The 12,353-nt window shown below is 48.9% G+C and overlaps 1 protein-coding gene across 1 annotated transcript; it reads left to right on the forward strand.

The window, feature by feature from the left end:
* Nucleotides 1-362: 362 nt before the first annotated feature.
* On the forward strand, nucleotides 363-1,959 carry LOC107225602. The gene is made up of 2 exons (XM_046745976.1): nucleotides 363-502; nucleotides 1,098-1,959. The coding sequence occupies exons 1-2, from the start codon at nucleotides 363-365 to the stop codon at nucleotides 1,957-1,959; spliced, it is 1,002 nt and encodes a 333-aa protein (XP_046601932.1).
* Nucleotides 1,960-12,353: the final 10,394 nt, after the last annotated feature.

Genomic DNA, 12,353 nt, shown 5'->3' on the forward strand with positions numbered 1-12,353 from the left:
ACGGACGTTGAGACTGAACAACGGACACAAAACACCCCGCGGACCAAACGAAAACGGGTGGCGACTGGAACCACTCCGGAATCCTCTCAGAAGAGCGTAACGATTGCGGAACCGGTCGCTGACTGGCAGACAGTGACAAGGAAAAAAAAAGATGAAAAGGAACGGAAGACGCGGACGGACGGGACGAACGCGACAACGGACACGACGGCCGGGGCTGAGGGGCGCAGAGCGGCTCCCAAACACTGGGGGACGGCGGTGCTCGTCAAACCTGGGAACGACATGACGTACTCCGACATCGTGGGAAGAGTCACGTTGAAGTGACGACCCTCAGGTAGACAAAGAATGGTCTGTGTCTTCTGAAGATGAAGACAGACGCCAACGGACGAGACGACTTCAGACGCGTCCTGCAGGACGCAGTCGACGACGCAGGCAACGTCAGGACCGGGACCTCTGGGTGCAACTGGAGATCATGGATCTTGACTGTGTCACGACCGGAAAGGACGTAATACAGGCACTGCGACGAGAGGCGGGACGAGACGCGGACTTTGGGGTCCACATCTTCGGCCCGAACTAGGCAGAGCAGTTTATGGCCGTATGCGACCTAGAGTCGCAGGAAGCCAGATAGCTGCTCGGCCGGGGACGGATCGGGATTGGATGGGTGGGGTGCCGCGTCCGACCACGACTGACGGTGACGAAATGCCATAAGTGCCTTGGATACGGGCTCAGAAAGGCGAAATGTAAAAATACAGACCGGACGGAGTGCTGCAGGAAATGTGGCGAGACGAAACATTACGCCACGAACTGTAAGAACAGACCGGCCTGCCCACTGTGCGCCAAGGCGGGCCACGGCGATGCGGTGCATCACGCGGGCGCCAGGAGGTGCGCGGTGTACCGGGTCGCGCCGGAGGACTGCAAGAAGCAGGCCGGAAGACGGACAGGATAGTTCAGGGCAACCTGAACCGCAGTAGGACAGCAGACATGCTACTACCACAGATAGCAGACGAAAACGACGCCGACATTCTGATCCTGTGCGAACCGTACAGGGTGCGATAAACGCAGGATTGAATTACGAACGAGACCAAGACAGCTGCTATCAGGGTGAGGGGCGCTGCCCGAGCCCGGATAACCGCTCGTGGCGTCGGGGACGACTACGTCCGGGCTGGCAAGGGCGCTGTCACTTACGTCAGCGTCCACCTGACCCCAAACTGCGCCGCGGCGGAGTCCCTGGCGAAGGTTGCGCTCCTCGAGGACGGACTCAGGGACCTGCCCGGGGACCTCGTGGTCGCGGGGGACCTCAACGCGAGGACGGTCGAGTGGGGCATGACGGTGACGAACAAACGCGGACGGCTGCTACTGGAGATGGCCGTAAGGCTGGACCTAGTGGTGGCAAACACAGGAGACATACCTACGTACGGACGGCCGGGATTTGGCGACTCCATCCCGGACGTAACGATGACGACGGACAGAACTTTGCCACGGATCGGGCGGTGGCGGGTGCTCGAGGGCTACACGGCCAGCGATCATCAGTACATCGCCTACGAAGTGGCAGGAGAGACAAGGATGACACGGACGAGGACCCAGCACCCCCCGCGGTGGAACGTAGACAAAGTCGACGTACTGAAGTTCTCGGCGGTGCTAGCGGCAGTGCCGGCCCCAATTACCGACGTTCCCCCAGAGCTGACTGGCCGGCAAAGGGCGAAAAGACTAGCAGACGAGACGGCCAAACTGACGACGCGGCTGTGCGACAGCACAATGCCAAAACGACGGTACGGACGTAACAGACCACCACAATACTGGTGGACGGACGAGATAGCCGAGCTGCGGAAGAGTTGCCTGGCAAAACGACGACGGGTTACGAGAGCTGGAGGGAGACCCGAGAGGGAAACCCTCCAGGCCGAGTACAAGACTGAACAAAAACGACTTACTCACGCCATCAGAGACAGCAAGACGCGATGCTAGAGGAAGATCTGCGAGGAGGTGGATCGCGACCCCTGTGGTGCCGGTCACAAGATTGTGACCGGTGGGTTGGGGGCCCGGATCCCGCCAGAAGTCAAGGATGCTGAAACCGCACGACGGATCGTCGACGGACTGTTCCCGACGCACCCGACGCGTACGGACGAGACGAACGACGACGAGACGGCGGTGCCCCCGTTTTCACCGCCGAGAAGCTCGTCGGAGCGACCAAAGCAATGGAGAGGGGTAAGGCGCCAGGACCGGACGGGGTACCGGCGGAGGTTCTTCGCCTGATGGCGAGCCTGAGGCCACAGATACTTCTCGACCTCTACAACACGTGCCACACAACAGGGACATTCAGCGACCGGTGGAAGGTGACGAAGTCGGTCCTTATCCCAAAGGGTAAGGGTGACCCCAGTACGCCGTCGGCCTACCGGCCGCTGAGCTTACTGGACACGACAGGGAAACTGTACGAACACCTTCTGCGACCACGACTTTCGGACGCGATACAGGACGGCGGAGGCCTCTCGGACCAGCAGTTCGGCTTCCGGAGGGGTTGATCAACGATTGGAGCGATCCAAGAGGTGGTTGACTCCTTCCGGTAGACAGACAGACATTGCCACGCTGCGCGACCCGTCGCGCTGCTGGTGACACTTGACGTTAAGAACGCCTTTAACTCGGCCAGGTGGGTGGATATCCTAGGGTCGCTGAGAGTCGACTTCGGGGTCCCGCCTTACTTGCTCCGGGTTGTTGAAGATTACCTTCGGAACAGACGGCTGATGTACGAAACGACCGAAGGCCAAGTGACGTGACAGATCACCGCGGGGGTCGCTCAAGGTTCCATACTAGGACCTGACTTCTGGAACGGGACGTATGACAGCCTGCTCAGACTGGAGCTCCCACTCGACGTTCGCCTGGTCGCTCACGCCGACGACGTGGCTGCAGTGATAGTCGAGAGAACTCCAGATCTGGCACAATACGCACTGAATCAGACAATGAGACGAGTCGGACGGTGGATGACTGACCACGGACTGCAACTCGTGACGGAAAAGACAGAACTGGTGCTTCTCACCAGTAGACGAATACCGACCACATTACGCATGACGGTCGGGACGGACGAGATCGAGACCAGAGGGGAAGTCAAGTACCTGGGGGTGACCCTGGATATGAAGATGACCTTCTGGCCTCACATACAACGAACGGCTCAGAAGGCGGCTGAAACGATAGCATCCCTAAGCCGCCTGATGGCAAACACGAACGGACCGAGACTAGGGAAACGGAGACTTTCATGTCGACGGTGAACTCGATACTCCTCTACGGTGCGGAGATCTGGGCAGACTCCCGGAAGACTGAGAAGTACTGTCACGTGATGACGACGGTACAGAGCAAGCGCGTTGAGGATCGCTTGTTCCTATCGGACGGTCTCAGCATAGGCCGTCCTGGTGGTGGCAGGCGTGATTCCCATAGACCTTCTCGCGTTTCAGCTCGAAAGGGTTTACGGAAGAGACGCGGACGTGAACCGACGGGATGTGGCAACGACGGAAAGAGCCGTGACGATGGAGACGTAGCACGAACAGTAGGCGAGAGAAACCGACAGGAAACTGGACGAGACGACTTATTAAGTACCTGAGACCGTGGATCCAGAGGGGCTTTGGGGATGTGAATTTTTACGTCACCCAGCTTCTGACGGGCCACCGTTATTTTAGACGGTACATACACAACTTGAACCGAGTACGGACGCCCAACTGTACGTCCTGCGGACACGAACGAAACGACGCGGAACACACGTTCTTCGAATGTTACCGCTGGACAGAACTGAGAAATAGACTGGAGAAGGTCGTGGGAGGCATCACTCCCGACAACATTGTCGGGGTGATGCTCCATAGTACAGAAAGGTGGCGACTTGTTGCCACCCACACACAGACAATCCTACGACGTAAGAACACGGACGGCTGCCTGACGTAACGTAACTGACGGACTGTATGCACGGGACGGACGGACGGACAGACCGACGAGACACACACCGACAGAGCTCCCAGCTGGAAGTAATATCACTATAGTCCCTGGCTGGGAGCGTTGCACAGTAGGTGGCGGTTTAGTGGGTAGGCTACCCTGGAATCCCACATACGCGCTAGCCTCGGTAAAAAAAAAAAAAATAACGACGACGACGACGACGACAACGACCACCACCAACAACAACAACAACAACAACAACAACAGCAACAGCAACAGCAACAGCAACAGCAACAGCAACAGCAACAGCAACAGCAACAGCAACAGCAACAGCAACAGCAACAGCAACAGCAACAGCAACAACAACAGCAACAACAACAGCAACAACAACAACAACAATAATAATACTAATAATAATATGCAATTTTTCCGCACGATTATTGCACATTTCATTTGTTGTAAAATTTTTTTTTTTTTTCAGGAAACTTTTTTTCATTTTCTGAAAACCTTTTGTCGGTTTCTCAAAACTTCTTGTTTTTCGGAAACTTGTTTTACGTGTTATTCAAATGGAAAAAAAGTTTTCGGATATTTATTTTCGTTTTCTGAAAACTTTTTTTCATTTTGTGAAAACTTTTTTTCGTTTCCCGAAAAATTTTTTCCACATTTTCTGATACCTTTACTCGTGGTGAAAGAATAAATATAAATAATTGCACGATACATAATTAATAATGAATAAATAACTTTTAAGTATTTAAATTCACATTTTTGAATCCATTGAATATCGTCTTGATGGTAAAACGTTTCAGCCCGATGGTGGATCGTCCGAGGCGTCAAACATTAAATATTTACATCAATTTTACGTCTACGGTTTTATCCCATGGCTATTCGGGGGCTGGGACAAACCCCCAAGGTACGGTGTCAGTCTTTTCAGGTATCAATTGTCGCTTGTCATTCTGCCAACTCGGAGCCAATTTTTATTGTACGATCGTGCTTACTTCGTGGTTTTTGCTGCGTATTAAACACTGTGGAAGAGTCAACTCTTGGTAGCCTATCAGATAACGCTTATAATCATCAAACGTAATGCTATTTATCGATGAATTTCTCACACCCTTGGCGCGCTTACTCACTTTCACGCCACCGTCGTATTTTTCCCCATCCTCACACATCGTAGTAAATGTGTACAGCTTTGCTCGCAGTCCCACAAACTCTGTCATAATTTTACCATTATTTTTATCCTTCATTAGCCTTAGTTGATTCTTGTTTTTAAGGGAAATACCATACACATTGTCGGGCGGATAGTCAGAGGTATCAAACATTGTATCTACATCACGTTTGATGATATCGTAGATAGTAGGGACATTGAATTGATAAATAAGGCTGTCTGTGTCGGTATGCATCAATTTAGCTTGGTTATTCAAAAAGTTGGTTTCAATATAATCATAGTGAAAATCGTAGCGAAAGATTTTTGACAGATCTAGAATTGATGCGCCGACGTAAATAGGTTTGGCGAAGTGAACTTTGACACGATTCATTCCAATGATAACCATGTCGGTGCCAAATACGGTGCAGCTGTGAAAGTTTGCGCGGGCAATAAGCGTTCTCGCACCACCTCTTCCCTCCCATTTTGTGACCGATTTAACATCTTTGTGATTCCGCACATTCTTCATAGTCTTGCCGAACACAGCGTTGTTCATTAGTTTCTGAAAGTTTCTCTCAAATTAATTTCTAGACCGCTTACGCATGTCTGTGTTGAGAGTGATGTACGGCTCGAGCCATGGAGATTGTGCAAACTTTGAAATTCTATGCACTTTCGTTAATTTCAATCGTAAAATCAAACACTATTTCAAATTTCTATAGTGCAATATATACTTTGTTTTGGGGTAAAGGGTGGTCGTGAGTTTGGCATTTTTACTACCTGGAGGAGTAAAAAGTTTAGAACAAAGAGGCAAGTCTTTGTGATCCTCGTGGAGTTCTACAGGGTAGTCCAAATATACCTCCAGAAAGTTACCAATCGGTGAATCGTCCGGATGGCTGGTTATATCGATGTGCTGATACTCCCACTCAAACGAGCCGATTGGTAAATGCACGCTCATGGCTGCACCGTACAGATTATTCACGTCAAAATACGTGAGATATGATTCACGTCACTAGGATCAAAATCTTTTCCCCTGAATTTATTATTGGCCCGAGCGTATCAATTAGAACATTGTGCTACGCCACCTCGAATGGCTCTTCCGATAAATAACACCATTTCAGGGTTGTCTAAAAGTTGCAAATTTACATAAGTATCCTTGGGCATCGTGTCAAAAGCAAGTTCCGGTGCAGTGTAGTAGTGCAACGAATCTAAATCGTATATTTTGAAGCAGCTAGCGCGGAAATTTTCGAAAATATCGGCAAGCAAAAGAACATCGGTCTTCAAATATGAATCTGAATAGTCCCGCAATGACTCCAAATGGAATTCCCCCCAAACAGTTTTCGCGTGGTCGTAATCAGCGTCTCTAATATTTGAATTGGTGAGATGAGAGTAAAAATGCGTCTTTGCAGGTATTCGCGTTTCGTTGAGTTTCCTCCAACAATCGACGTATTTATAGGGAAAAACGCCTTTGCGGGTCATCAAACTGAACTGAGTCGGGTTATTATAAAATTTACGTGTTATGCGTTTATCCGTATTGGTCAAATATGTAGAAAGTTTATCGGTGCTGCTAGCCATAAATCAAAACGAATCGATGAATCTCAAGTGCATCATTGTCCCATCGACGCGTTTTGTGAAGGATATATATTTTTCCTCATTTATGGGTAGCAGTGTAGTTTTACCGGGGAAAGTTGACGCAAGGGATTTTATTAAAAAGTGAGAATCGTAACCGGACAAATTGTGGAAAACTATTGGAATTGTGTGCGGCTCTCTGAAATTCAAATTACACCGATTATGAGCAGGACCACGATATTTACTCGTGAAGTGACAGTGATCGTAACACTTTTTCTCCTAAGGGTTAAACAGTTTTTCACAAATATAGCAATTCTTTGCACGCATGTAGCGATGGCGTTGCACTTGGGTGAAAGCCTTTATCGGAATTATGTTTTTGATGCGTGACTCTACTTGAATTGATAAATCCATAAGCTGTTTCATAAACCAATCTATGCAATCGACGCCACGTTTACCGTGGAACTCCGATAATCTCTCATCGTACGCGCAATGTACGTAGTACCCCACACTGTGCGGGACATGCTTTTGAATTCCACAAGTCTTACGAGTTTCAAATCCATCTACGGGTTCGGAGATTAATATAGATTCGAGATCGGCGTATACGACAAACGGAACGATGCTTTTGTTTTGAAAATCGGAAAATACTAAATCTTTGCACTTGGGAAACTCCATGCGTACTTTATTTAGCATAATACAATCTTGTCGATGATTGTCGTAGGCGTGTTTTACGCTAAAGTGGCACAAACATTTGTCACATAAAAACAGTTGACCATCACGATTAGACAATTGTTTGCTTACTAATCGGGAAAAATCTTTAATCCAAGCGAAGTGGAATCTCGGTGCAAACTCACCAGTCACATCGTCTTCCAGATTACTCTCAACCATCAGAAGATGGATCGTGCCAATGTTTACGCTATGCAAATTCAGACTTAAATAAATTGGCACGATGACGCTTTCATTTGATTTTGCATGATGCGAAAAAGTTTGAGATTCTATACCATATACATTGATGCGCAAATTATTCAATCTCTCAAGCTTTTCCACATCACGTAGAGTAGCAGGGAATTTGATACCTGTACAGTCCAACTCGGAAATATAGCGACGATAGTTGTGAGTCCTATCGGTGTTGATGTTGACCGGGTGGAGGGCTGCTACGACGGACCAGAGAAGACATCTTTCGTCCTCGTTTCTCACGTTGATCACAGCCTCTTTATGTCCAATGTCCTGGGGCAGCTCCATGAATGTTAAAGCCCCCGCGGTTAGAGGCTGGTAGCGATTGATATTTACAGCGATGTTGAGGATCTGAATCATACTCCAGCCGGAATCGTGTTGCTCGAAATCTTCCACCTTTGATTGCAGATCACCCCGTACACGTGTAAACCAGCCATTTACATCGCTCGATGGGAGAAGAATCGCCACGTTCGAGGTGTTGAAACTCTCAACTTAGGTGGAGACCTCTTTGTGCTTAGCATTTTGGAATTTGCACGATAATACGAGGTTGTCCTTCACGTTTCCCTTTTCGCGCAGTACCAGCTCCAACTTCTCGGTGACGACGCGCTGCACATCGTTTAGAAAGGTGTCCGAATTTGTAAGACGGAGATTTGTGACAACCCCCGTTCTGATTCGGCTGGCAAAAGCACTATCCACATCGTCCCACTGTACACCCGCAGGAGTACCGATATTTCCACCCATCACCACTGCGCGCTGCTGCAACTGCCTGATCTCCGTCACCCAAGATTGCAGGAGTGCGATAGTATATTAGATCCGCATGTTCGCACTAACGGTTGTTCCTCGTTGCATAGAAATATCACGTAGAACTTGGATATTCGCGATTCCAATATCAGTCCTATGATTGATCACAGCGTCATTCTCCTTTCCGGGTGGTTGCTCTCTCAGCACATTACACGTCCCCTCCATCTGCTCTGCAAGTCCCATATACGCTTCGACGATCATGAGTCTAACGGTTATGGGTAACAGTTGTATGTCAGAGAAATGAAAATTACAGGCTTTTGACTTGCACGTTTTATGTAAGACTAACGAGTCTGCATCGGATGCGTTGAGCTTATATATAGGCCAATAGATCGCAATAATTTGGGAACGGTGCGCACTGCGTTCTGCGCATATCGGAGGGAAAAATGACGTCAGAGATGCGGTGCGCACTGCGTTCTGCGCATCTTTGAGGGAAAAGTGACGTCAGAGACGACTGGGTCCACCCTTTACCCGACCCACTATCCCTAAATTTTTGGGTCTTATTGCTCTCCCGGCTTTGCAGAGATGATGCAATTCATGTAAAAAAATGACGTTAAAGACGGCGGGGTCCCCAGTCCCCCTCCGACTATCCCTAAATTTTTGCGGTTTATTGCTCGTTTGAAGTCACCTGGTTCCGCAGCTGCATCTTGCCTAAAAGCGTGTTGGAACAGATTTTCACCCTCTCCCCCTCTCCGTCTCTGCGAACCCATCGCCGGCTACGATGGATGCCCACCCAAGGATAAAAATCTGCGCAAATGATGTAAGTGAAGTAGCAATATATAGTTTCCCACGCATGCAATGGAAATCGGTTAACGAAGTGCAGGTAGTGAGCGGTGCAGGTATAAAAAATCGGGGCCCAGAGCCCTTGCCCCGAATACCTACGTTTATGACGTCCGGCGGAAAACAAGTCTCGACAGGAATCATTTTGTGTGTGTGTGTGTCAAATCCTATGAAAATAGCCATCTAGCGGCAAACCGCGAAAATGAACAAAGGGCGAGGGGGAAGCGAGGGGGGAACAAGGGGGGTGAGCGTGAGAGAGGGAGAGAAAGAGAGAGAGAGAGGTAGAGAGAGAGAGCTATTGTATGATCCAGAACTGTCATATATACACTACTGACGTCCAGCGGGAGGCGATATCGACGTCACCTGGAGGAGGGTGGATGACCTGGCGTGCGACCACGCGGCCAGACAGATCAGACGAGGGGAGCCCCGGCCTCTAGCGACCAGGCCAGAGGAGGTTGGAGCGATGGTCCGGATAACCTACGGTGATGTAAATTACCTCGGTAGTAAACGGGCCATCCTCTACCTCAAGAGACGGCAGGGGGGGACCCAGCAGCTAGTCAACTCGACCAGCCCGCTAGGGATGCAGCCCCCCGGGCGTGACACGGTGGTGCTGGACGGGACGGTGTTTACCGCCAGCTGTCAATGTGGAAGCTCGGCGGAGCACGAGCGCATGTTCCCGCACTAACGCACCACCGTGGAGGACGGGGTGACCAGATCTGACTGGAGAATCACCAAGGAGGTCCAACAGGACAAAGGTCCCCGCAAAACCGCGGGTAACATGCTGGTGAGGTGTGGCCACAAGGAAGCCAATCAGACGGGAAACAAAGGAGCAGGAGGGAAGCGAAGGCAGTGGTAACGGTGGTGCAATGGGTATAATAGGTGCGGATAGACATCTCAAACCCTATATATGTGATAAAGTGTAGTGAGCAAAATCAGTGGTGACAACAGGTTTGAAAAGACAGTCAATGCTTAAACCTAAGTGATAAAGGAAACAATTAACTAATGTGTGAAGTGGGAGCAGGCCGCCGGAGTAAGCGCGTCAGCAAAACACCGGTGGCAGTGGGTCACGGGCCGAGCGGCGTTAACCGGCGGCAAGTGACAGGCGACAGAGCACGGGCTGACAAACTGCTGAGCCAACAAATTCCGGCCAGCAGCATCACGTCGCAAGGCAGGCCAGGCGTAAGTAAATAATAATTAATATAGAGACACCCATTATATATTATTTTACAATGCTAACATGACTAACAGTAGGGACAGTAGGTGTAGTAGGTGTAGGAACAAATAGTAAATATATTAATACTAGAAAGTGGTAATTATTAATTATTATTTGTTGATCGTTAATTATTGACTATTGTTAATATAGGAAACTACGCTTGCGTAGGTAGCTAATGATAATTGACAGGTGGTGAAGCTAATCACAGAAGCAGGTGTAGACGGGCCGGCTCAGAACCCCTGCGTCAGCAAATTCCGAGCCAGCAGTAGGTCGTGTGCCGCATGTACGCGGAGTATTACGGACAAGTGGAGCAGTTAAGCTAAACACTCTTAGACAACTGGACACTAACAAGTAGTAAATATAACAAATAACTAAAGTAGATACTAGACACTAACAAGTAGTAAATAAGTGATAACGCTATTGCGAATAAACGGGGGTTGGAAGCATATTACAAATAACTATTAAAGTAGATAGGGCATTACATGTAGGTGTAACGGGAGCGGAGGTGTGGGTGTTGAGGGGCCGGCGAAGAGCATGCGAGGGCAAGGTTCCTCGTCGGCAGTGGGTCAAACCACGGGATGGAGAGAGAGGTCATGACAACAGGCCGGCCACAGGGACGAGGTGAAGTAATGCGAAAGCGGTTCCGCCTCGTCCTGGGTGATAAGCGGCGTGAGGGGTTTTAGCCGGTGAAAATCCGGCACTATCCAATGGCATCCATCGGAACAACCGGATGTCTTTTAAAGATTTCCCCTTCGCCGCTGGGAAAAAAAAAAAAAAGGTTACGTTAGGTCGGTAACGCACCAACTACATGCCCCGTCATCTCTTCCGCCATCTTGCATGCTAGTCAGCCATCTTGCATGTCAGTCAGCCATCTTGCATGCTAGCTTGGGCCGGTAACAAAACGACTACAGGCGAGGCGCGTCCTGCAGCACCATATGAGGTTGGTGAGTCAGGTTGAGCCAGAACCCCCCTTATATAACTACTGCTGTCTGCCATTGTTTTTTTTTTTTTGTTTCAACTAGGGGCTTCGCCCCTGCGCGTTTCGCGCCAACCCTACCTCGGCGCTACGCGCCTTGTTGTTCGGAGCTTCGAGCCTCACTATCGGTTGTTTCCGATCAACCCGACATTGCTATTGGCTCCGTATGCAGGTCTGCTCAGATTGTTTTCGTAAACGAATCCACTCACATGTACAAAACCCCCGATGCCATGCATCCCCAATTGCATTTGGCGACTTATTTTGCGATAGTTATTATTCTTCCCATAGTAGAAGAAATTCATAGCTTTGCTATAAGTAGAACTTCTATGGCTTCAGGCAAATTAAAAACTCGTTATGATATTCGAGCCAGGGATATAAAATTTGATCCTGGAGATTCTGTCTGGCTCTTTCAGCCGCGAAGACAGAAAGGACGATGTCTGAAACTACAAAGAAACTGGGAAGGCCCTTACCTAGTGGTTAACCGGATCAAGGATTTACAGGATCTGAAAGAACCTATTTCTTCTCTGATGTAACTCTCCTCGCGTTCTGTTTCATTACTTCTGCTGACATGTTTGCCAGTATAATATTGTTACAAAGGGTGAAATCACCCGTTTTGCCCTCTCTTTAGTGATCTAGTAGTCAGCATAGATAAAAGACGTTTATAAACCTCTTATGTCTTTCAAAAGAATAAGGTTGCTGCGTCAACCAACATTATTGCAAAAACAGTCTTGTTTCAGACTTTAAACGACAAACACATGTCTTGCATTAAAGCATTTTCACAATATTTTATTCACGCTCTTGATTTCTTTTGACTTGATAATTAAACTCGCGGATCCATATTTATTTTCCGTAACGTCAAAGTACGTTACAATATATTTGAAACGATACTCAGTCTCACCTCTGCGTGTCGATCTTGAGTGCCGTATACACAATACGCCAGCGCGCGAAAAAGACAATTGCCGCCGGGAATCATCTTGATAATTCTCGTTTGCATGTTTATTTTTCGCGTATCAGAAATAGATACC

The sequence above is a fragment of the Neodiprion lecontei genome, chromosome 7, assembly GCF_021901455.1.
Source record: "Neodiprion lecontei isolate iyNeoLeco1 chromosome 7, iyNeoLeco1.1, whole genome shotgun sequence".
Classification (NCBI taxonomy): domain Eukaryota; kingdom Metazoa; phylum Arthropoda; class Insecta; order Hymenoptera; family Diprionidae; genus Neodiprion; species Neodiprion lecontei.